This window comes from Homarus americanus, unplaced genomic scaffold (genome assembly GCF_018991925.1).
Source record: "Homarus americanus isolate GMGI-L3 unplaced genomic scaffold, GMGI_Hamer_2.0 scaffold48354, whole genome shotgun sequence".
NCBI classification, from domain to species: Eukaryota; Metazoa; Arthropoda; class Malacostraca; order Decapoda; family Nephropidae; genus Homarus; species Homarus americanus.
The window spans coordinates 3,334,527-3,361,595 of record NW_024723833.1 but is presented as its reverse complement, the minus strand read 5'-3'; the positions used below and the strand labels follow the sequence as shown (position 1 = coordinate 3,361,595).

General features: G+C 44.8%; 1 protein-coding gene across 1 annotated transcript; it reads left to right on the top strand.

The window, feature by feature from the left end:
• The first annotated feature begins 1,216 nt into the window (after positions 1-1,216).
• On the top strand, positions 1,217-9,811 carry LOC121863886 (superoxide dismutase [Cu-Zn]-like). Its single transcript, XM_042362800.1, is given in 4 exon segments — positions 1,217-1,273; positions 5,702-5,741; positions 5,744-5,817; positions 8,877-9,811. Coding segments are annotated over 4 exon segments (303 nt in total). The 3' UTR covers positions 9,009-9,811.
• Positions 9,812-27,069: the final 17,258 nt, after the last annotated feature.

The following is a 27,069-nucleotide window of genomic DNA, read 5'->3' as shown; positions in this document are numbered from 1 at the left end:
GGCCCTGTCTACTTCGATTTAAGTTTGACTGGCTGACGTCTCGGTAAGAGAGTGTTATCCATATTTCCTAACCGTTGATTCTCGAGCATCAGCAAGGTCTCTGCTGTCTGATGAAACAATAAACAACTAGTTGATGAATATATTATAGGTTAACGAAAGATAGAATGAGATTATTACTTTGATAAGTAATGTGACAGAGAATACCAGAGGATTGTTGTTTTTAGTAATGCTGATTGTAATGCTTATTATGAATAGAAGTTAACACAGCATACGCCTGTATCAATGAAGCATGGTGCACATAACACAGAACATAGCTAACACAACATGCAGCTGTACACACACAGAGCCAACATTATTGTCACTCCACAGCTAATACAGCAAGGCACACAGCTAACACAGTAGTCTTGACGACTAGCACAGTGGCCTTTACAGCTAATAGGCACAGCCTCCGCTAACAGTGTCCTTCACGGCTAACAGAGCACAGCTAACACAGTGTCCCCCACAGCTAGGACATTCACGGGTTCACGTCCACGAGAGCACAGTGTGAAACAACCGCTGTAGTACTGCCGAGGTCACTTTAACCCCTACAGTGAAACCACGGAGGTCCTAGCAGCTCTACAGGTGAGTCTAGAAGCTCTCCAGGTGAGTCCTAGCAGCTCTCCCAGGTGAGGTCTAGCAGCTCTACCAGGCCAAAGTCCTAGCAGCTCTCCCAGGTGAGGTCCTGGCAGCTCTCCCAGGTGAGGTCTGGAACTCTCCCAGGTGAGTCCCTAGCAGCTCTACCAGGTGAGTCTAGCAGCTCTCCCAGGTGAGTCTAGGAACTCTCTCCCAGGTGAGTCCCTAGAGCTCTCCAAGGTGAGTCTAGCGGCTCTCCCGGGTGGTCTAGCAGCTCACCAGGTAAGTCTGGAAGCTCTCCCAGGTGAGTCTGGCAGCTCCTCCCAGGTGAATTCTAGCAGCTCTGCAGGTGAGGTCTAGCAGCTCTACCAGGTGAGGTCTAGGAACTCTCCCAGGTGAGTCTTGAAGCTCTCTACTCAGGTGAGTTTCTGGCAGCTCTCAGGTGAGGTCTAGCAGCTCTCACAGGTGAGGTCCTAGCAGCTCTACCAGGTCCTGAGACTCCTGCCAGGTGAGGTCCACAGGAACTTTCTGGGTGGTCAGGCTCTCTCTGGGTGAGTCTAGCAGCTCTCCCAGGTGAGTCCAAGATCTCCCAGGTGAGGTCCCAATGCTCTCCCAGTTGAGTCTAGCAGCTCTCCCAGGTGAATCCTTGCAGCTCTCCCAGGTGAGTCTAGCAGCTTTCCCAGGTGAGTCTACTTGAATCTCCCAAGGTGAGTCCCAGCAGCTCACCCAAGGTGAGTCCCAGCTTCTCTCCCAGGTGAGTCCCAGCAGCTCCCAGGTGAGTCTAGCAGTTCTGCAGTTGAGTCCCAGCAACTTTGGGTAAGTCCCTGTAGTTCTGGGTGAGTCCCAGCAACTGCCAGGTGAATCTAAATGAGTGCATCTCCCTTTAGATGAGCCACAGATCGTCATGCAGTCACAGGTTCTTCATTGAAGTTGCAGGAGTCACAGATCTTTTAGTTTAGTTCACTGGAGTCACAGATTGGTTAGTCACAGGCCTTTTAGATGAATTTAATGTAGTCACAGGTGCTTCAGTTGAGTCACAGGTCCTTCAGTCGAGTCACAGGTCCTTCAGTCGAGGTCACAGGCCTTTTAGATGAGTTTCATGTGAGTCACAGGTTTTTCAGTTGAGTCACAGGTCCATTAGTTGAGTCACAGGTCCTTTAGTTGAGTCACAGGTCCTTTCGTAGAGACACACAGGCCCTTTAGGTGAGTTCAATTGAGTCACAGATCATTCAGGTCAATCAAAGGGGTTTTTACAGCTACACATATGACCTAAAAGTGAAAGAATATTGATGAACAGAGATGAAAGGTTAGGTTAGGTTAGGTTAGGATGGTTTATTAGGATAGATTACATTAGGTTAATTTAAGGTTGATTAGGTTAGGCTAAATTAGGTTAGGTTAAGTAAGGTTAGGTTAGATAGGACCCCAGATGATAATTACTGTTCTAATTTAACCCTAGATGACCTATTCCTCTGTTTGAATCCACAAGGCGAATTCAGAACGCTGGTTTGAAACCGCAGGAAGGCTTAAACCAGGATCGAGCTAAGATTGGCTTGAGCCAACACAAAGAATTCAAACCCGGTTTGAGATCGGAATTATCGATCTCGCATTAATCCAGCATGTAGGCAGGTTTAGCTGTCGACCCCGTCATTCAAGATAGGAAGTCAGCATGAATTTTAACAGAGTGCGCTTTTCGGCATTCATCGTCAAATTGGAAATTTTGTAGAAGACTGAAAGGTAGATAGGCACAATCTATCAAATTTCATGATGACACGCAATTCAGACAACGATATTGGTTCAGCAGGGAGATTTCCTTAATATTTTCAAAATGATATAGACATCGACTTAACAGACCTGTTGCATAGTTCTTTCTACCTCCTATTCATCGGCAGTTCTTTTGCAACGAATAGTTTCCGGGTAAATATTTTTGTTACTAAGTGAATTATGGTTATAATATTACAACACTTTCATGATTGGGGTCCATGAAGATCAAGCTTCTTTATTTTGAGTGATTTTCTTGAGCTTTTTTGATGTATTTTCTTTATAATTGATTCAATGCTCAATGCATTTTGATTTAGATGTATTAATAAAGGGAAAGTCTTTCTTAACATTACTAATCAGGGGAAATGTGGAGTTAAAGAGGATAAAAGAAACCTAACCGATCTGACACCTGTCTGGATTATATCTACAATTTGTATGTATTGTTATTCCTCTATAAATTTCTTTATTATCATATAACAACACAGCCACTCATGTAACACATTACCATAAATCATTATAATTTAATCATAATTTGCTTGAAATTATAATGTAAAGTAACTTATGATGTGCAAGGAGAGATTTCTCCTCCTCTGCTTAAAACTTGAGTGCAGATTTAACACATAATCTTGTAAAGCATTACTCTCGTGGTGATTTGTTTTCATAATGGTGTAACTGAGAGGCAGTGGCTGGAATTTCACTGTTCGAATCCTTGCTCCGTAACTGGAGAAATTGCAACAGATTACCGATCCGACGTTCAAATATGTTCTGAATATGGGTGAATTCGCAGGAAATCTCGGATCGAGGAATCCCGATTCACAAACTGGGCCCAGCTCAATCCCAGAGCTCAAACCACCCGTTCTGTATTCGAAGACTCACGTGACCCTCTCTTTTTTACCTCTATTAAGAAATAGTAGGTTTGCTCGATTTGATTGACCTCTATTGACCTGGTTTAACCTCAAATGTCTTGTACCTTCCCACCATTTTTTGACCCTAGCCAAGCCAGACCTTCTAATTTTTCTGACCTTTGATTGAACTTGTTGCTCTCCTCCTGACATTATTTGCTCTCACTCCCTGACATTGTTGCTCTCACTCTATTTATTGTTGCTCTCCTCCCACAACATTGTTGCTCTCCTCCCTGACATTGCTGCTCTCACTTAACATTACTGCTCTCCTCCCACAACATTGTGCTCTCTCCCAACATTGTTGCTCTCCTCCCTGACAGCTATTTGCTCTCTCCTCTAAACATTGCTGCTCTCCTCCACAGCCTTCTTTGCTCTCCTCCCTGGCCATTGCTGCTCTCCTCCCACAACATTGTGCTCTCCTCCCTGACATTGCTCTCCTCTGACATTATTTACTCTCCTCCCTAGCTTGTTGCTGCTCTCCTCCCTGACATTTGTTGCTCTCCTCCCTGACATTATTTGCTCTCCTCCCTGACATTGCTGCTCTCCTCCCTGACATTGCTGCTCTCCTCCCTGACATTGCTGCTCTCCTCCCTGACATTGCTGCCTCTCCTCCTATTTGACACTCTCCTCCTGACTTATTTACTGCTCTCCTCCCTGACATTGCTGCTCCTCCCTGACATTGTTGCTCTCCTCCCCTGACATTTGTTGCTCTCCTCCTGACATTGCTGCTCTCCTCCCTGACATTTGCTCTCCTCCACAACATTGTGCTCTCCTCCCTGACATTGCTGCTCTCCTCCCTGACATTGTTGCTCTCCTCCCTGACATTTACTGCTCTCCTCCCTGACATTGCTGCTCTCCTCCCTGTTATTGTTGCTCTCTCCTCCCACAGTATTTGTTGCTCTCCTCCCACAACATTGCTGCTCTCTCCCTGACATTGCTGCTCTCCTCCCTGACATTACTGCTCTCCTCCCTGACATTGCTGCTCTCCTCCCTGACATTGCTGCTCTCCTCCCTGACATTTGCTGCTCTCCTCCCTGACATTGTTGCTCTCCTCCTGACATTGTTGCTCTCCTCCCTGACATTGCTGCTCTCACTCCTGACATTGTTGCTCTCCTCCCTGACATTGTTGCTCTCCTCCTGACATTGTTGCTCTCCTCCCTGACATTGTTGCTCCTCCCTGACATTGTTGCTCCTCCCTGACATTGTTTGCTCCTCCCTGACATTGTTGCTCTCCTCCCCTGACATTACTGCTCTCCTCCCTGACATTGCTGCTCTCCTCCCTGACATTGCTGCTCTCCTCCCTGACATTGTTGCTCTCCTCCCACACAACATTTATTTGCTCTCACTCCCTGGCATTGCTGCTCTCCTCCCTGGCATTACTCACTCTCCTCCCTGACATTGCTGCTCTCACTCCCTGAAAGCATTGTTGCTCTCCTCCCTGACAATTTGTTGCTATCCTCCCTGACATTGCTGCTGCTCTCCTCCCCTGACATTTGCTGCTCTCCTCCTGACATTGTTTGCTCTCCTCCTGACCTTGTTCTCCTCCCTGACCTTGTTGCTCTCCTCCCTGACCTTGTTGCTCTCCTCCCTGACATTGTTGCTCTCCTCCCTGATATTGTTGCTCTCCTCCCTGACCTTGTTGCTCTCTCCTGACCTTGTTGCTCTCCTCCCTGACATTGTTGCTCTCCTCCCTGACCTTATTTGCTCTCCTCCCTGACCTTGTTGCTCTCCTCCCTGACCTTGTTGCTCTCCTCCCTGACCTTGTTGCTCTCCTCCCTGACCTTATTTACTCTCCTCCCTGACATTGCTGCTCTCCTCCCTGACATTGCTGCTCTCCTCCCCGAGCATTGTTGCTCTCCTCCCTGAAACTTGTTGCTGCTCTCCTCCCTGACATTGCTGCTCTCCTCCACAACATTGTTGCTCTCCTCCCCAACATTGTTGCTCTCACTCTGACATTGCTGCTCTCCTCCCTGACGGCTGCTCTCCTCCCACAGCGGCCTGCTCTCCTCCTGACATTGTTGCTCTCCTCCCTGGCAGCTGCTGCTCTCCTCCCTGACATTGTTGCTCTCCTCCCTGACATTGTTGCTCTCCTCCTTGACATTGTTGCTCTCCTCCCTATTTGCTGCTCTCCTCCCTGACATTGTTGCTCTCCTCCCTGACATTGTTGCTCTCCTCCCTGACATTGTTGCTCTCCTCCCTGACATTGTTGCTCTCCTCCCTGACATTGTTGCTCTCCTCCCTGACATTGCTGCTCTCCTCCCTGACATTGCTGCTCTCCTCCCTGACATTGTTGCTCTCCTCCCTGACATTGTTGCTCTCCTCCCTGACATTGGTTGTCTCCCTGACCTTGTTGCTCTCCTCCTGACCTTGTTGCTCCTCCCTGATATTGTTGCTCTCCTCCCTGACCTTGTTGCTCTCCTCCCTGGCAGCACGTGGGTGACCTTGGCAACATCGAGGTGGAGGAAGACGGGAGCTGGAGGGCTACATCGTCAGCGACAACCACGTGGCCTTCAATGGCAGCTCCATCATCGGCAAGGCCATAGTGGTGAGTCTTGGGGGCCATAGTGATGAGTCCTGGGGGCCATAGTGGTGAATCCTGGGATATAGTGGTGAGTGAGTGAGTCCTGGGGGCAGTAGCATGAGTGTGTGAGTGAGTCCTGGGGGGTATTATGGTATTATATTAGTAAACCATGGAGCTATAGTTGTGAATCATGGTGCGTTAATAGTGAATAGTGGAGCTATAGTAGTGAATAGTGGAGCTATAGTAGTGAATCATGATGCTATAGTAGTGAATCATGGAGCTATAGTAGTGAATCATGTGCGTTAGTAGTGAATCATGGTATTATAGAAGTGAATCATGGTATTATAGTAGTGAATCATGGAGCTATAGTAGTGAATCATGGAGCTATAGTAGTGAATCATGGAGCTATAGTAGTGAATAGTGGAGCTATAGTAGTGAATCATGATGCTATAGTAGTGAATCATGGAGCTATAGTAGTGAATCATGGAGCTATAGTAGTGAATAGTGGAGCTATAGTAGTGAATCATGGTGCGTTAGTAGTGAATCATGGTATTATAGTAGTGAATCATGGAGCTATAGGAGTGAATCATGGTGCTGTAGTAGTGAATCATGGAGCTACAGTAGTGAATCATGGAGCTATAGTAGTGAATCATGGTGCTGTAGTAGTGAATCATGGAGCTAAAGTAGTGAATCATGGAGCTATAGTTGTGAATCATGGTATTATACTAGTGAATCATGGTATTATAGTCGTGAATCATGGAGCTATAGTAGTGAATCATGGTATTATACTAGTGAATCATGGTATTATACTAGTGAATCATGGTATTATAGTCGTGAATCATGGAGCTATAGTAGTGAATCATGGTATTGTAGTTGTGAATCATGGCATTATAGTAGGGAATCATGGTATTGTAGTTGTGAATCATGGCATTATAGTAGTGAATCATGGTATTATACTAGTGAATCATGTTATTATAGTAGTGAATCATGGTATTGTAGTTGTGAATCATGGCATTATAGTAGTGAATCGTGGAGCTGTAGTAGTGAATCATGGTATTATAGTAGTAAATCATGTTATTATAGTAGTGAATCATGGTATTATACTAGTGAATCATGGTATTATACTAGTGAATCATGGAGCTATAGTAGTGAATCATGGTATTATAGTAGTGAATCATGGTATTGTAGTTGTGAATCATGGTATTATAGTAGTGAATCGTGGAGCTGTAGTAGTGAATCATTGAGCTATAGTAGTGAATCATTGAGCTATAGTAGTGAATCATTGAGCTGTAGTAGTGAATCATTGAGCTATAGTAGTGACTCATTGAGCTGTAGTAGTGAATCATGGAGCTATAGTCGTGAATCATGGAGCTATAGTAGTGAATCATTGTGCTATAGTAGTGAATCATGGTATTATAGTAGTGAATCATGGAGCTATAGTAGTGAATCATGGTATTATAGTAGTGAATCATAGAGCTATAGTAGTGAATCATGGAGCTATAGTAGTGAATTATGGTATTATAGTAGTGAATCATGGAGCTATAGTAGTGAATCATTGAGCTGTAGTAGTGAATCATTGAGCTATAGTAGTGAATCATTGAGCTATAGTAGTGAATCATTGAGCTGTAGTAGTGAATCATGGAGCTATAGTAGTGATTCATAGAGCTATAGTAGTGAATCATTGAGCTATAGTAGTGAATCATGGTATTATAGTAGTGAATCATAGAGCTATAGTAGTGAATCATAGAGCTATAGTAGTGAATCGTGGAGCTATAATAGTGAATCATAGAGCTATAGTGGTGAATCATGGAGCTATAGTGGTGAATCATGGTATTATAGTAGTGAATCATGGAGCTATAGTAGTGAATCATGGAGCTATAGTAGTGAATCATTGTGCTATAGTAGTGAATCATGGAGCTATAGTAGTGAATCATGAAGCTATAGTAGTGAATCATGAAGCTATAGTAGTGAATCATTGAGCTATAGTAGTGAATCATGGAGCTATAGTAGTGAATCATGGTATTATAGTAGTGAATCACAGAGCTATAGTAGTGAATCATTGAGCTATAATAGTGAATCATGGAGCTATAGTGGTGAATCATGGTATTATAGTAGTGAATCATAGAGCTATAGTAGTGAATCATGGTATTATAGTAGTGAATCATAGAGCTATAGTAGTGAATCATTGAGCTATAATAGTGAATCATGGAGCTATAGTAGTGAATCATGGTATTATAGTAGTGAATCATGGAGCTATAGTAGTGAATCATGGTACTATAGTAGTGAATCATGGAGCTATAGTAGTGAATCATGGTACTATAGTAGTGAATCATGGTGCTATAGTAGTGAATCATGGAGCTATAGTAGTGAATCACGGAGCTATAGTAGTGAATCATGGAGCTATAGTAGTGAATCGTGGAGCTAAAGTAGTGAATCATGATGCTATAGTAGTGAATCATGGAGCTATAGTAGTGAACCATGGTACTATAGTAGTGAATCACGGAGCTATAGTAGTGAATCATGGAGCTATAGTAGTGAATCATGGAGCTATAGTAGTGAATCATGGAGCTATAATAGTGAATCATGGAGCTATAGTAGTGAATCATGGTACTATAGTAGTGAATCATGGAGCTATAGTAGTTGAATCATGGTACTATAGTAGTGAATCATGGCGCTATAGTAGTGAATCATGGAGCTATAGTAGTGAATCATGGAGCTATAATAGTGAATCATGGAGCTATAGTAGTGAATCAAAGCAATTTTGGTGCCACGAGTTGGAAATGGTTTAAACACCACAATAGGTTACTAGTGTATCGAATCCTTAGTGCATGGTGTCCTTAGTGTTTCAAGTCCTTAGTGTATCGAGTCCTTAGTGTTTCAAGTCCTTAGTGTTTCGAGTCCTTAGTGTTTAGAGTCCTTAGTGTTTAGTGTCCTTAGTGTTTCGAGTCCTCTGTGTATGGAGGCCTTAGTGTATCGAGTTCTTAGTGTTACGAGTCCCCAGCAAGAGGGAGGGCGTACTATAACAAACGTCACCTACCATTGTTTATGTCGCAAAAAATCACTTACCATTCTTTCTGTCATAGGTCCACGCAGGGCAGGATGACCTAGGCCTTGGTGGGAACGCAGGAAGTTTAACCACGGGTAACGCAGGAGGTCGCCTCGCCTGCTGTAACATAAAACGAGATCGTGACTTCTTCTTCAGGTTTAAGGGCTGAGTGTCTAAAGGGTTGTCTCTATGGTTCAGCCCTTTTTACCCGTTCAAGGGCTGAATGTCCAGGAATCCTGATCAAGATTGTTTTAACTGCAGGTTCAAGGCTGAGTAGTGGTCCTGAAAGTTTTGTGTATTGTGTGTGAATTTTCAACCACTTGGGACCAGATCTTACCATACTTAGTTTTACCTGACTCAATAAGATACATGATTATTCTGTTGTATATTAAATAAACTGGTATATAATGTTTTGTGTCCAAAACTCTTTAGTTTTTCCAAACTATTTTGAATAAGCTGCGGTGGGTTTTTTGTTTTTGTTTCTGTTTTTTTTACATGATAAGAAACAGTTTGCGAACATTTGACAGTTTGTTCCTGGCTTCCACAATTTCATTTTGGTACTGAATAAAATAACTGTATACATTAGTCAATGTATTATTGCATATAATATAATCCACAATATATACTCTGCTATATCAATATTTTTCAATATATACACACATACATTCCTGTTGAGATATAAGGCTTTTATACTGGTTGTTAATGAGACACATCAGCTTCTTGTTGGTGCTTAAGAGTTGTGTTGTAAGAAGGTAAGGCCTGGTGGGCCATGTACCTTACAGTGCTAATTATTAACAACAACAACGATTGACTGCTGAAAATAACACGTTATTTAGAACGCTGTAAATATACTTGCAGTGATAAGTTTGTTTTCCTCTATTATAAAAATTTGTTTGGTTTCATTATTCTTAAGGAATTGTGAAGGTGAAGGTTTACAATATCATCTCACAAAATACACAGATTCTAAAAGACTTGCTTTTGTTTCGGTTTCCAAAATTGACTATCTTATGCTATAATTATGTTTTAGGGGTCGAACCTTCGATCCCGGGGCACACCAGAGCCACCCAGCTTTATAAAGGTGTCCATTTGTACAGTTTAAGAAGTGTAAGGCCATCGAGTGCTGTCTCTACACTGTCCTTAATGGACTGCTGGGCTTGTGGAATCCTCTTTCACTTCTTCATCATGCTAAAGAAAAACCCAGTTTAGTATATAGTAACAAGTATACATCAATATCGGTAGGAAAACTGCTGCTATTGTTACAAATATTTCATTATATTTACCAGTAATATTAGAGATGAGTTTGTTGTTGAGAAATCTTATCTTCAAGGAAATAATAGCATTAAGGCCATAGTCAAACATACTGTACGCGTTCATTGCCCCACACGTTCACGGTCACAAGACTCCATCACCACCCTCCAGCACAACACTGGCTCAATAAAACGAACCCAACATTTGTCTGCTACATTCATAATGAGTTATATGTAATAGTTTTAAGTATGACGTTACAAAATTGAACATGTAATAATAAATATTGCCGGTTAACCAAACAAAAAGTTAACACGATTCACTATATGAAAAAAACCCGAGTCTGTATTCGAAGTTAAGATGCAGCACGTAAATTAGTTAAGGCGGCATCAGTAAAGTGTTAGGGCAGTTGTGAATGATGGTTTACCGCTTTTGTTTACTGTTGACCGCCAGGTGAGTTCTGATATATCCAGTTACTTACAGGGGAAGTTTAACACGCCAACACTGGGGAACCTGAGCCGTGAGTGTAACACGAGTTTAATACTACAACACCACTTGTTTTAACAAAGTGTCACTAATACAACAGTTAGCGACTATCGTAAAACTCAGTCTTGGGAAACTTTACATAAACATCATACTCAAATGTCAGACACGATGAATTGGTGAACGTATACCACGAAGACTACAAAACACAACTTATTGTATATTTCGAGGACATAACGCTATAATAATTTTAATTAAATAAAAAGGAAATTATATAAACATAAGCAAAAACATTGTTACTACGCTTAAGAGGAAAGAATGATGTAGGCGGCGATAATTGGTGAATGTGTAAACAAGTGGGCGGAGGTAGTTGGGCAGCTCACCTGTGGTCACTTGTGCTAGATGTGGTTGAGGCTGTAGGCAGAGGGTACAAGGGTAGTGGTGTTGAGTTGTGAGAGAGAGGGTGACGTTCCTCCGAGTTGTGGTGGTGACGGAGGTGTTGCGTCCATGGATACTCAGTCGAGAATGACTTAACCAGACTGTCACAGATCCTGGACTTAAGGGAGTGTGTGGTGGTGCTCACGTGTCACCGATCCTGGACTTAAGGGAGTGTGTGGTGGTGCTCACATGTCACAGATCCTGGACTTATGGGAGTGTGTGGTGGTGCTCACGTGTCACAGATCCTGGACTTAAGGGAGTGTGTGGTGGTGCTCACGTGTCACAGATCCTGGACTTAAGGGAGTGTGTGGTGGTGCTCACATGTCACAGATCCTGGACTTATGGGAGTGTGTGGTGGTGCTCACATGTAAACAACTGCTCAACACCAGATCTTAAGGTAAATACTAAGTGTTCCCTGTTTGTGGTAGTGACAGTAACTTTACTTGGTCACTGTCCTTCTCACACCCACCGAAAAAATATCACTTGACTGACTCTTTCACCGATGGAGTGAAAAATTGGATATACTGTATACAGTTTTATTCGCGTGATTCTTACCTGTTCTCATGCGGTCCACTCATAAACTGTTCTACTCTACTTTGCGGAAACTAATTACGTGAAGATAATTTGATATTCGTCAAAATACAATAATTCCGTAGTATTGTCTGAGGTATTTCTGTAATGTTGTATACCGTGTATGAATCTGAGGGTGGTAATACACGCTTCACATATATGATGAACAATACCACTTAAAACACTCTTTGTGTATTTTATCTTATTAGCTTTGTTTCTCTTCCATTGTTGTGTGGGGAGCGTCGAGGGACACGGAGACCTTGGTGATGGGGAGGTAGGGGCGGGACGAGTGCACAGGGTGACGGCAGAAGGTGAAGATGTCTGGTAAAACTCTTATACTCTATATGTACACACACATATACACATGCATACTGTACATACACACATATACACATGCATACACATACATCACATACATACACGCATACATTATGGGTACGTGTCGTGCTGCGGGCACACCCACGCAACACTGCTTCCATTATAATCTGTGTAGCATACCATCCGCCTCGATCACCCACCAGAGACACTCTTATCAATCATCTCATCACCACCTCAGACCACCTCAGAGTTAAGTACCCATGTGCCAAGTTAGTATTATGTGGGGATTTAAATGAAATTGACACCACTGATATCCAGGACCAGCTATCACTATCACAAGTTGTGACCTTCCCCACACACGGTCAAAACACCCTTGACCTTATCTTAACTGACTTAGCGGACCAGTACCAACCTCCTCAACCACTGCCTCCTATCGGGTGTAGCACACACTTATCAGTGCTCTGGTCCCCTGCTGCCACTCCCACTCAAGTACAGAGACCCTACATCAAGACCTACAGGCCGATTACTGACTCTGCAGTACGCCTCTTTGGACAGTGGATAGTTCACTATCCCTGGACTGAAGTACTCAGCGTGGATGACGTGGAAACCAAATGGATAAATTATACCAACACCACCACCGAAGCTCACCACCACTTCTTCCCCGAGAAGTCCGTCAGATCACACCCAGCTGACTTGCCCTGGATCACACCTCGGATCAAAAGACTTATGCAACAGAGAGACAGAGCCTTTCATCTCAATGACCACATCCGCTACAGGTCACTTCGCAACAGAGTCATCCGCGAAATACGCACTGCAAAGAAGTCCCACTACCCAACCAAATTGCAACACCTGAAGCAGACCAACATCAGTCAATGGTATGGTAAGCTTAAAGAACTCTGTGGACTAAACAATAAGACACACCCCCTCCCCTTCCTTAGCCACCTCACTAATGTTGACGCAGCTGAGCAAACAAATAACCATTTCGCTACTATATGCCAGACGCTCCCACGGCTTGACACAACCACTCTCCCTGCTTACCTACCAGCCCCCCTTCCCACTGACTTAGTAGAGGAATTTGACGTAGCAAAACGCCTGGACAAACTAAAATTAAAACGCTCTACCACCCCCTTTGACTTACCAATGAAACTATTCAAGGAGTTCTCCCCGGAGCTTGCTAAACCCCTCTGCTCCATCATCAATGCTTCTCTCAGTCAAGCCAGATGCCCAGCTGACTGGAAGACCTCTTATGTATCACCAGTGCCCAAGTCAACCAGCCCACAATCCTTAAATCAGCTACGACCTATTGCAATCACCCCAATACCCAGCCTAATCTGTGAAAGTTTTGTGTTTGACTGGGCTTATGCTGATATTGCAAGAGTCGTAGACCCTCAACAATTTGGCAACATGAAAACTTCCTCCACCACTCACTGTCTTGTCAGCTTTCTCGATTACATATACCGCCATCTCGAGAAACGAAAAACGTCTGTAGCTGTCGCCTTCATTGATTTCACTAAAGCGTTCGACCTAGTCGACCACAATATAATCATAAACAAAGCTATTGACCTCGGGCTTCGGAGAAGTCTCATACCATGGCTTACAGACTTCCTCAGTGACCGACGCCAAGCTGTACGCTTCCGAGGGGCTGTCTCCACCTTTCAGTCACTCACCTGTGGCGTCCCCCAAGGCACCCAGATGGGACCACTCTGCTTCCTTATGCTCATCAATGATGCCCTAAGAGAAACCCCTGCTGCGCTGAAATATATGCGACGACTCCACCATTGGGATCAGCGTCAACAATTCTGCTCCCAACTATACCGCCTCCCTTCAGGATTTATTAGACAGTCTCCAAAACTGGGCCACCAACAACCATGTCTGCCATCAACCATACCAAGACCATGGTTATGCACATCAACCTCTCCTCCGACATTGTCCCACCTCCTTCCATCTACCCTAGGTCCGAACACACTCCAGGTTGTAGATTCCACGAAGCTCCTCGGCGTCACCATAGACAACAAACTAAATTGGAAACCACACGTCAGTGAAGTTGTCAAATCCTCCAGTTTCCGTCTCCACCTCCTCCGCCGACTCAAGTCCCTCGGAGTTCCCGCACACGAGCTCCTCAGTGTATACACAACATTCATACTTCCCAAGCTCACCTATGCCTCCCCCACCTGGTCTTCCTCCCTAAATGCCACACAACGTAAACACCTAGAAAAAGTGCAAAAGAGGGCATGCAAGATTATTCTCTCCCCTTCCTACTCCACATATCAAGAAGCGCTCAACACACTGACCCTTTCGACTCTCACTGACCATCACCACGGCCTCATCTGCAAATTTGGTAAGAAGCTTCTACACCATCCCCGACACCGGCCCCTACTACCACCTGAGATCCCCTGTCCGAGAATTGCTGTTCGACACCACAACCGCATCCAGCCCATACGTGCACGAACTGATCGCTATAAGAACAGCCCAGTCCCAACCATTGTAAAAATTATCAATAACATGTAATAAATCAGTGTATTCACTCCCAGTAAACACTGCTCCCTACACTGTCACTATGTTGAAATGAACTGTAGTTTGAGCTGATCCCCATCTAAGTTACTATATGTCTTATTTGTGTCACTTATGTCACTTGTATATTATTTGTAATTCGTAACCCATTCCCCAAATATGTAACTGTATATTTTCAGCCTTCTGGCTGCCAAGCTCTTTCAATAAACCGTTAATTATTATTATTATTATTATTATTATTACACATACACACACCTTTGTTCCGCCGCGTTTTTTTTTTACAATGAAGGATTTTGTTAGCGGACTCACTCCCTTATGTCACCCTACGTAATCTCTGTCATATCTGTTCATTGTGTATTATTTTCTCTCAGTAAACGGCTGGTAATTGAATCTTTATATTATAAAACTCAAATGAACAATACGAAAGAGAAAATAATAATAATAACAACCATCAACAACAACCGCTATCGATGAGTGATCTTAGTAGTAAGGAACCTTTTTCCAATTTCTCAAAGCGTTGTAAATTAAAGGAAAAAATCCTCTATCTAGGAGCCAGAGAACACAGCTTAGTTATAATAGTCTCGGTGTCATTTCGTCGTCTTATAATGTCGCCATCTTTGTACCATAACTTGAGACAAATGCATTTTGAAAACTTTTAAGATAAAATTAAACTAACGACCTCTTAAAAACCCATGATATATGAATCGTAAGTTAGACGCCTCGACATCTCTTTCTTAACATGGAAAAATTAACTGACGAACATTACAGAATTCATCTTCATATCGTAACTTAAGTGAACCAATGAGATAGGTTCACTTTAACTCTCTATTAGAAAGAAAAGGAATACGTGTGAACCTTCTGTGGGTCAATGTGTTTGGTCAGTAAGTTAAGTGAGGTGAAACTCGCTATAAACCAGAGCGTTAACAGTGTGAGTGGTCTTTCTTGTTTGTGTCAAGTTGGTGGGGGGAGGGTAATTGGGAGACTGGTTGGGAAGGGCAGGTTGGCGGGAGACTGGTTAGGAGGGGAAGGTTGGCGGGGAGATTGGTGAAGAGAGGGAGATTGGTTGGTGGGGAGGGGGGACTGGCGGGGAAGAGAAATAAATTGGCAGTGGGGTGGTATTATGGCTTCCAATCGTGGCTACAAGTTGGGAGCCCCAAGTTGAGTGTGGGGAGTGACAGGTACAAGTTTGGGGAGATGGGGAGGAGAGCTCTGACGTCATTTCCTCCAACCACTAAACACCCCCCTACCTCTATCGATTCCCCCTCCCTCCCTCCCCCCCTCCCGTAATGATCGACGTGCAGGGTGAAGTGGAGCCAGACGCTTGGCCACACATCTCCAGCTTGTATAAAACACTCAGCTGGTGCACAAATATATCTATACGGTCAAATGGCCTGTCCTATCTCACCCTCTGTGATATGTGACGCCCTGGGTTCACTCACAAAGGCTCTCTTGAGTGGCCTGTAACTGAAGTTCTCTGAGTGGCCTGTAACTTAAGCTCTGAGTGGCCTGTAACTGAAGTTCTCTGAGTGGACTGTAACTTAAGTTCTCTGAGTGGCCTGTAATTTAAGCTCTCTGGGTGGACTGTAATTTAAGCTGGCTAAGTGGCCTGTAACTTAAGCTCTCTGAGTTTACTGTAACTGGTGTAAGGAACACATTTATCTTTCATTAAAAACATTGTTTTCTCTGCATTCTTCCCCACTTCATCAACTCTTTTTCTTTCTTTTATAATTCAATTCAATTTCAATTGTTTATTCCTTGATAGAGGAAGCGGGATTCTTTTATAAAACATTTCTTCTGCATCATCTTCCATCTCCTCCTCCTCCCCTCACACTTTTTATCGTCATGCCTTTCAACCTGTCTTCATCTTTATGCTTACCTAATGGTGTCATTCTATCCACCCTCCCCACCTCTGTCACCTCTTCTCCTCTTCTTTCTTTCTGCTCTTGTCTTTCATCTTCTTTATTCCTCCTCGAGAGACGTAGAGTGAGAGGCGATATGATAGAGGTGTATAAATGGAAGTCAGGGCTGAACAAAGGGGATATTACAAAGGTACTCAAACTATCCAACCAGGAGCGAACTCGTAACAATGGTTTTAAATTAGACAAATTTAGATTTAGGCGCGAAATAGGTAAACACTGGTTTGGTAACAGAGTAGTGGATGAATGGAACAAGCTACCGAATATCATCATTAACTCGAATACGCTGGATAGCTTCAAACACAGGTTGGATGCTCATATGAGCAATAGGGGTTGGGTGTAAATGGGACTGCCCAGTATGGGCCAATGGGCTCGCTGCAATTTCCTCCATTCTTATGTTCTTATGTTTCTCCTCTCCCTCTTCCTCCTCCATCCCACTTCACCTGTTCTTTCTGGTGTTAAATAATAATAATGACCTTCAACATGACGCCAGTGTAGTTATGATGCTTCTTACTCAACAATAGTTATGGTAAATAGTAATTTTATGTGACCAGATATGCAATAAAACTGATTCATTAATTTATCGTTCTTATTTTTATGGTATAGTTATTTCTTACTTATATTTCTTTAATACTTGTTTATTCTCCTTCTTCTTTTTTTCTCTTTCATAAGTTTCAGTGATGGAGAGTGCCGGGGAGGGGGGGTTGTTGGTTGAGTAGTGACAGTGTTGGGGGGGCACTGAGGGAGGGAGGGAGGATAGGTAGTTAGCGGATGGTATCATAAGATGTGACACTTGGTAATGGTATAGTAAAGGACCATCATCACTGAACACGGAGTAGCTACATATTGAGGAAGGAAACAAACACAATTATTAGAACAAAGTTACGTACACCGCTGCTCCTCCCATCCCTGTAGAGACGACTCGGTGCTATGGTATCCACTCATTCACGCACACCGCTGTTTCTTGGTAAATGATTCCTACACTTCATCCTTCCATCTTATTTCTCTCTTCCTTCCTTCTTAATCTCTCATTAATATATTCATGTCACCGTAACAGACCCTGGATAGCTCTGACACTTCGTTTATTTATGTAACATTTCCTTATTTCCTTGTTTATCTTATTTTGTGTCTCTCTCTCTCTCTCTCTCTCTCTCTCTCTCTCTCTCTCTCTCTTCTCCTTCTGTCTCTCTCAGTCTCTCTCTCTCTCTCTTAAGTCACATGTATATTATCCTGACTTAGAACGATTTTCACCAAGTTATCTCAACTACTTAGGATAATCGGTGAGAAAGTGATGTACAAAGGAGGAGGAAGAGAAAATGGAGGAGGAGAAAGAAGAGGAAAAAGAGGGGGAGGAAATGGAGAAAAAAGAGGAGAAGAAGGAGGAGGTGATAACGAAGAGGAGTAAGTAACAAAAAAGAGGAGGAAGAGTATAAGATAAAGGGGGAGAGGAGAATAGAAAAGGAAAAGGAGGAGGAAGTGGGAGAAAAGAGGGAAAATACAAAAGAAATATTAAAATTAACTAAAGATGAAGAAGCAAAGAATTAGATAAAACAAAAAGAAGAGAAAAATTAGCTCAGGTTCTCAACTGACTCAGCAATGTTAATATTGTTATGTCTATCCACCCTGTATCTGTATTTTTCTGGCTAAGTAAAATGTTTCAATTCAATTCAATCCCTCCCTCCATATCCCTCCCTCCGTACCTCCCTCCCTCCTTCCGTACCTCCCTCCCTCCTTCCGTACCTCCCTCCCTCCTTCCGTACCTCCCTCCCTCATGAATCTGACCTATATATACTGTTAATGAATATGATCCATTCCTTTGTGTATGAACCTCTGTCCTACGTGGCAGTGAGAAGTGATACCACCCTCAGTGTAAAGACCTGACTGAATTACTCACAATAGACAAACTGTACTCCAAGCTTTGTCAATAAATTTGTTAACCGTAATAGAAAACCGTCCCTTCATACCACCACCTTCTTCCCGGCATCTTGTCTCCCCATTTCTCTTCCTTCAGTATCACCTCCACTCTTCTCTCTCTCTCTCTCTCTCTCTCTCTCTCTCTCTCTCTCTCTCTCTCTCTCAACACCCCCAGTAGGCTGATCACTATGAGGTGTACCAAGCGGGCAGCAGGATCATCAGTAACGATACAGTCATTAATCATGTTAGCCGCCATCTTTCATTCACTCACCCGACTTCCTACACCGGTCTGCTCAAGAACGCTTACCCACTTCAGGACTGTTAAAGGGGAATTACGTTTTACGAGTATTAATAGATTATTAATTCAACCATAATAAATTAACTAACTCTATATGTACAAACGTGAATATTTTGTGATATATAACACCATCTTCTTTCGTTACCCAACTCCATGTCTTTATGTCTGCTGTCTAATCTAACACATATACATACATATATACATTAAATATATGCACACACACACACACACACACACACACACACACAGGCACCATCAATAACCGCCACCTTGACCTCACATGACCTTGACCCAGCAGTGGATGGTGGTGGTGTCCTTTGGTGTGGGAAGAAGCGGGTCACCTGGCATTGATAACACTCTCCTTTAAATGATAACAATAAAAACAAACTTATTAATCTAACGTTTACCTGGACTCTAACACTAACCTAACCTAACCTAACCTAACCTAACCTAACCTAACCTAACCTACCCTAACCTAACCTAACGCTAATGAAACTTAACCTAACGCTACTGAGGGGTGACGTGAGGTTAGGATAGATTAAGTTAGGTTAGGTTAACGTTAGGATAGGTTAGGCTAGGCTAGGTTAGGTTAGGTTAACATTTGGGTGGTTAATTTTTAGGTAAAGTAAGCTGGGGTGGAGGTTCTTCAGGTGAACTGTTTTAAATGATAATGAACACCTTTTAATTAGGTTTGGGTTATCATATATTTCTGTAGGACATGAAGCATTAAATTACACTGTTGATCGTAGGTAAGTCTGATATTATCGTTAGAGAGATGTTTGTGGAGGAAATAAAAGTACGTGTTTATTGGTTACCCGGGAGGAGCTTTTACTGCCTGATTGGTCGACTCGTTAGAGCCTACATACATCACCATGGCAACCGGATTTTTCCAACAAGTAACGCGACACTCAGGAAAAAAAGTTTTAAAGAAAGTCTTTTTAATATTTTCCCCAAAAGTGTACCTCAAGAAACTTAAAAAAATCCCAGATTTAAGAGACATCAGTAAAAGCAAATCTCGAAAAAAAAAATCGATTTGAATACTGTAATTAATTTTTGCTACGTTATAACTTACGATCCATGACTGATTTACCCCAATACATGACGTACTTCTATATATTACACCTGATAAATATTGTTCTATTCAATGAATTTTATCATAAATAATCGCTACAAACTTGAATTTTGTTAAGTTTGGTTTAAATTATATACAAACATCGCTAAAATATGTAGTAGGCAGCTACCAAACAGGGAGGTACTACCGCCTGGGAAGATATTGGAAGCATAATGTGTTGTCTAATGGTAGACCCTGCTGCCATATGGCATCACAAAAATTGTGACCAAGTCCCAGGTTGTTGATCTGACTTTCTGCCTCATTTACACACAATTGCAGGGTCTCAATTGTTTCACTTACTGACAACACAACATACTGTACATACTGTATATTGTTTCCCACTTGATTTGTTTTTATTTCTGTATTTATTTTTGGTTCAGTTCCCCCAGGCCCCGATGTGGGTTGGTGACCTGTGCCTGGGTGGGCTGTTCCCCATAAAATAAAATATAATAAAATAAAATAAAATAAAATAAAATCTACCTACAGTCATGCTAGTGCTGTCCTGGTCTACTGGGTGAGTCTTCAACACGGAACGCTCTAATAATCTCTATATTTGTCAACGTTTTTACTTTTATAAGTTAATCGAAATAACGCATAAAAACGGCGAAAAATGAACAGACGACAAGGACGTTCATTAAGTAACTATTACATTATTTTCATCACTATTACACCAATTGCTTCCCATACTACTGCTATTAATATTATTACTACTTCTAACTACTGCCACCACTGCTACCATGAGAGAGAGAGAGAGAGAGAGAGAGAGAGAGAGAGAGAGAAGAAAAATACCCATTACTCGAATCACAAGTCACTCCACCACCACACTAATTATCCAGCATCGATTTTTCCAGGGAGAGAATGATCTGAGGAAGAAATAAACATTGAAAAACAGACAAAAATATCAATATCACAAACCACAGGACGTCCCAGAACACCACCTTATTCATCCGGCACAGATTACACATTGAGAAGGCGAGAGATAGAAAGAGAGAGAAAATAAGTCACAAATACCTAGAACTCACGCCACACGACAACCCCACCAAAAAAAATCATCCATTCTTTATTTTCATCGTGAGTTTGGGAGTGAATCTTGCACAGTTGTAATCCACGTCGACGCCTACAACCGTGTCCATTGTTGCATCTATCCCCCAATCATCGATCTTTTGTTCACCGTCTGCCTGACATACACGGCACACCTGAATGTGATGAATATTTAAAATAAACTTCTGATTTTCTAATAGTACCAGTGACCGTTCTCTCTACTAGGGTCTGGTTCACGAGGAATGAATTTATCTTATCTTCAAAGTAAATGTCTCGAGTTAATGTAAAGTCTCAGCGTGATGTAGATGCCATTTTTAAGTTATTTTTGTAGTTTATCCTAACTGAGCCAGGGGGCATTTTTACATTCTTCATTTACGACGAAAATTCAACTTACGAATTTTGAGAATCTGACCACAGAGGCATTCTCAACTCGACGTAAGATTTGAGAACACACCTAAGTAACCTAAGTTATGGTATATTATTATTATTATTATTATTATTATTATTATTATTATTATTATTATTATTATTATTATTATTATTATTATTATTATTATTATTATTATTATTATTTGAGGGGAAGGAAATACATTCGAATCTGTGGAAAATATTGTAGATAAAATCGACTTGAACACACACACACACACACACACCACACACACACACACACGCCAACACTAAACCATAATCTCCCCTTCCCAGATAATAAGAGGAATTTTACGTAAGGTCAATTTCTGCCGCACATTAACTTTTTTTTCTTTTTTCTTCTGGTTATGGAACATTATAGTGTGGGCGTGAAGTTACTCTCTCTCTCTCTCTCTCTCTCTCTCTCTCTCTCTCTCTCTCTCTCTACTAGTCGCCCACGCTCACCAGCTATCTTCTTTTTCTCCTTCTTTCTTATTTTTTTTATCTCTTTTATCCATTTTTCTTTCCCTTCATCCTTCTTTCCCATCTTCATTTCTCTCTTTCCGTCCTCTCTTCTACCTACCTTCCCTTTTATTCCCTCCCTCCTTCCCTCTCGCCTTCTCTTTAACCCTTCCTTCCTTCCTCCCTCCATCTATCTCTCCCTCTCACCTCTCCCTCTCGAATTACCAAATGCTTCCTCCTCTCCGCTTCATTTTCTGTCACCTCTATCCTTTTCTTTCGTCCTTCCTCCCTCTCATCATCTTTCCTTCCCTCTCACCTTCTTTCTCCCCCCTCTCTCACACCTTCCCCATTTCTCCTTCTCTTTCTTGCGTTTCTGCCCTTGTTTTATCTCTCATCTCCTCTGTTCCTCCTCCACCTCCCCAGGGTCAAACCCATAAGGAGACCCAGACAGGAACAAAACAATGCTGGAATAATAATGTTGTGCCTTATTACTACACGCGTGTTCATTTCACTCTCATCTTCGTCTTCACCCCTAATCTCTTATTCCTACCCTCCGTCTCTCATTCCCACCCAATCCCCCTTACCCCTAACCCATAATTACAACAGTAATACAGTCTATACAACATAAAACAATATTAATACAATACATACAAACTGTAGACCATTAATACATTAGTTAATATCGGACTCCCTCATGGTCTCTGACAGCCAAGGTGGGGCAGGTGGTCCGGAAAACCACCTAATTAGAGGAGTCAGAAACAGGTGTGCCGTGACGTCATCTCTCAGGTGTGGTGTGTGGTGGTGGTGAAGGGTTGGTCTTACCTCAGCCCACCATGGTCCAGGTCCGAGCCAGATTTTTTGTAGTTGAGGAAAATGAAAAAAAAATAAAAATAAAAATTGTAGCCAAGCGTCTTAAAGGTGATAGGTCAGTTTATCGTTAAATATAATAGAATAACTGAATCAAGTATTTGAAGCTGTTCTGTTTTTTTGTTTTTTTTTTATTATTATTATTTTTTTTTGCGACTTTGGAATATTTGGTGAGCAAAATACGGCAAATGTGTGGGAAACATATTGCTCATAACTCGTGCTGGTCTGTAGATCAGTTTTCCTGTGTGAAGTTATCCTTGAGAAACCTGTTCTCTATGCCAAGAAGTTATTAAGAAAGCAGCGTATGTGTGAAGTTATCTGTGAGACATCTTACTTGTTCGCTCGGGAGAGAAATGGTTGAAAAACGCCGTATATCTAACTTCCGGGAAGCGGAATTGAAAGTTGCTAGAGTAGAAGCCAATCTGCGACAGGGGCGTACTGTGGCGGCCTCGGGCGTCTCATCTCAAACCCTTGATTCTCAAACACACGTATGATGATTATTTCTCGCAGGTGAGAGATCGTATCCAGTTAAGGTTGAGTCTCAGAGTAATTGTGCCACCATTTATCCCGTCGTCTACGTGCCATTTAAATGAACCAGTGTGAGATATTCCTGTTCGTGCAGTAAGAGTTTGTTTCAGGAGCGTGAGTGAGGTACCGGGTCGTGGTGGTCGGAGAAGTTCTCATCTCCTCGTCGTTGGATAAAGGTGTCGGGGCGGCGTAATGGAATGTTGTCCGCGGGATGATCATTTCTCATTACCGACACCGCAATCGAATCCCACTGATCCTCGTGTGTGTGTGTGTGTGTTGTGTGTGTGTGGAGTAAATTACGTGTAAACAACAACAGTTTGCGTGGACGTAAAGTGAATCCCCAATGATCGTTAACACTGTAGGCCATGTGAGTGCATAGAGGAGACTAGTGGAGTGTGTCTTTGTTGTACCGAGTGTGATATACCAAGTGTATTGTACCAAATATACCTTTGTTCCGTAGTAGGTATAATGATAGAGTCACTTTACAGACGCATATAAACACTATAATCACACTCTAAAAGTATAATACGGTATCAATCTCCCACCTTACTCTGTACTGTAAATACATCTCACTGAGGACCAACAAGTATCAATTAAATAAAGTTCTATAATTAATTTAACTACTTAGTATAACGATTCATTTACTTAAACTTAACCCAAATTGTCCGTCTGTCCGTAGAATGACCGTAAATGTACTTAATCCGGTCGTCCGTATCTCAGGTTGTAGTCACCAGCTATCACTATAGATCGGTTGAACTCCGAGGCGAGGAAAGTCTCGGAGGACTGATGTGCCGACACACTGATGACAGCTGTTAGGAGGTTGGTGGAGGGTGAGGAGGGAGTATAAGGTGTGTGGAGGAGGTGTAGGGTGAGGAGGAGGTGTAGGGTGAGGAGTAGGTGTAGAGTGAGGAGGAGATGTAGGTTAAGGAGTAGGTAGGGTGAGGAGCAGGTGGAGAGGTGTGGGAGGGGAGGTAGGGGTGAGGGAGGAGGTGTAGGGGTGAGGAGGGAGGTGTAGGGGTGAGGAGGAGGTAGGGGTGAGGGGAGGATGTTGTAGAGTGAGGAGGAGGTGTGTAGGTAGGAGAAGGTAGGGTGAGGAGGAGGTGGGAGGAGGAGGAGGTGTAGGTTAAGGAGGAGTTGTAGGTGAGGAGCAGGTGTAGGGTGAGGATGGGGTGTAGGGGTGGAGAGAAGGTAGGGATGAGGAGGAGGTGGGGGAGGAGGAGGTAGGGGTGAGGAGGAGGTGTAGGGGTGAGGAGGGGTGTAGGGGTGAGGATGGGGTGGTGGATGAGGAGGTAGGGGTGAGGAGGAGGTGTAGGGGTGAGGGAGGGGGAGGAGGAGGAGGTGTAGGTTAAGGAGTAGGTGTAGGGTGAGGGGAGGAGGGGTGGGGTGAGGAGAAGGTGGGAAGAGGAGGAGGTGGGGTGAGAGGAGGTGTAGGGGTGAGGAGGAGGTGTAGGGTGAGGAGGAGGGGAGGGGAGGAGGTAGGTTAAGGAGTAGTAGGGAGGGAGGAGCAGTTGTAGGGTGAGGATGGGGTGTAGGGAGGAGGGAGAATGTAGGATGAGAGAGGTGTAGGGGTGAGGAGTAGGGGTGAGGATGGGGAGAGAGAGAGGGGTGAGGAGGAGGTAGGGTGAGGAGGAGGTGGGGGTGAGAATTGGGTGTAGGGGTGAGGAGGTGTAGGGTGGAGGAGGAGGTGAAGGTGAGGAGGGAGGTGTAGGGGTGAGGAGGAGGTGTAGGGGTGGGGAGGAGCAGGTGTAGGGGTGAGGAGAAGGTGTAGGGTGAGGAGGAGGTAGGGTGAGGAGGAGGTGTAGGGTGAGGAGAAGTGTAGGTTGAGGAGAGGTGTAGGTGAGGAGGAGGTGTAGAGGAGGAGGTGTAGGTGAGGATGGGTGATGGTGAGGAGAAGGTGAAGGGTGGAGGAGGTGTAGGGGTGAGGGTGGGGTGTAGAAAGGGGAAGGGGGAGTAGTTAGGGTGAGGAGAGGGGAGGGGTGAGGATGGGGTGCATGGTGAGGAAGGTGAAGGTGAGGAGAGGAGGTAGGGGGAGGGGTGGGGTGTGGGTGTGAGGAGAAGGTGAAGGGTGAGAGGAGAGGGGTGGGGAGGAGAATGTGAGTGGGGAGGAGGTAGGGTGAGGATGGGGTTGTAGGAAGGTGAAGGTGAGGGAGGTGAAAGGGAGGAGGAGGTGGAGTGGAGGAGGGAGGTGTAGAGGAGGAGGAGGTGAGGGGTGAGGAGGGGGGTGTAGGGGTGAGGAGAAGGTGTAGGGGTGAGAGGATGGGGGGAGGAGGTGTAGAGGGGGAGGCAGGAGGGGGGTAGAGGAGAAGGAAGGGTGAGGAGGAGGTGTAGGGTGAGAATTAAAGAGTGGTGGGGGGGTGAGGAGGGGGTAGGGTGAGAGGGGTGTAGGGGTGGAGAGGGGGTGTAGGGTGAGAATTGGGGTGGAGAGGTGTAGGGGTAGAATTGGGTAAGGGGAGGAGGTGTAGGGGTGAGGAGGAGGGAGAGGTGGGGAGGTGGGGAAGGTGGGAGGTGTAGGGTGAGGAGGAGGTGGAGTGAGAATTGGGTGGGAGGAGGGGGGTGGGGGTGAGGAGAAGGTGTAGGGTGAGGATGGGGGAAGGAGGAGGAGGTAGGGGTGAGGAGGGAGGTGTGTAGGGGTGAGAATGGGGTAGAGGAGGAGAGGAGGGGAGGAGGGGGTGGGAGGGTGAGGAGGAGGTGTAGGGGTGAGGAGGAGGTGTAGGTGTGGAGGAGGAGGTGTAGGGTGAGGAGGGGGTGTGGGGTGAGGAGGAGGTGTAGGGGTGAGGCAGAGGTGTGGAAAGAGTGGGTGTAAGGTGAGGGAGGTAGGGTGAGGAGGTGAAGGAGGGGTGGGGTGAGGAGGGGTGTAGGTGAGGAGGGTGTAGGGGTGAGAATTGGGGCAGAGGAGGGGTGTAGGGTGAGGAGGAGGTGGAGGTGAGAATGGGTGGGGAGAGGAGGGGGGTAGGGGTGAGGAGAAGGTGTAGGGGTGGGGAGGAGGTAGGGGTGAAATTGGGTGGTGAGGATGGGGGGGGGGATGAGGAGGAGAAGGGGGGTGAGGAGGAGGTAGGGTGGGAGAGGGGGCAGAGAATGGTGTAGGGGTGAGAGGGAGGTGGGAGTGAGAATGGGTGTAGGGGTGAGGAGGGGGTGTAGGGCGAGGGGGGTGTAGGGTGAGGATGGGGTAGGGTGAGGGAGGAGGTGTAGGGGTGAGGAGGGGTGTAGAGGAGGAGAAGGTGGGGTGAGGAGGGGTGAGGAGGGAGGTGTGAGGAGGAGAGGGGTGAGGATGGGGGTAGGTGAGGAGGAGGTGTAGGGTGAGGAGGAGGTGTAGGGTGAGGGAAGGGTGTAGAGGAGGGGAGGGAGGGAGAGGAGGGGTGGAGGAGGGAGGAGGTGTAGGGGTGAGGAGGAGTGTAGGGTGAGGAGGAGGTGTAGGGTGAGGGAGGAGTAGGGGTGGAGAGGAGGTGAGGGGTGAGGGAGTAGGGGTGAGATTGGGGGAAGGTGAGGAGGGGTGTAGGGTGAGGAGGAGGGGTAGGGTGAGAGTTGGGTGTAAGGTGAGGAGGGGGTAGGGGAGGGAGGAGGTGTAGGTGAGAATTGGGTGTAAGGTGAGGAGGGGGGTGTAGGGGGAGAGGAGGGTAGGAGAATTGGGTGGCAGAGGAGGGGTGTAGGGGTGAGGAGGAGGTGTAGGGTGAGAATTGAAGGTGAGGGAGGGGGTGAGGGGTGAGGAGAAGGGGTAGGGTGAGAGGAGGTGTAGGGTGAAAATTGGGTAGGGGTGAGGAGGGGTGTAAGAGGAGGAGAAGGTAAGAGGAGGAGTGTAGGGGGTGAGAGGGTGGGGTGAGTGGGTGTGGGAGGAGGAGGTGTGGTGAGAATTGGGTGTAGGGTGAGGAGGGGTGTGGGCGAGGAGGGGGGGTGAGAGGATGGGTGCAGGGTGAGGAGGAGGTGAGGAGGAGGTGAGGAGGAGAAGTGTAGGTGAGGAGGTGTAGGGTGGAGGAGGTGTAGGTTGAGAGGAGGTGTAGGTGAGGATGGGGGAAGGTGAGGAGGAGGTGTAGGTGAGGAGGAGGTGTAGGGGTGAGAATGGGTGGAGGAGAGAGGAAGGAGGAGGGGTGGAGGGTGAGGAGGAGGTGAGGTGAGGAGGAGGTAGGGT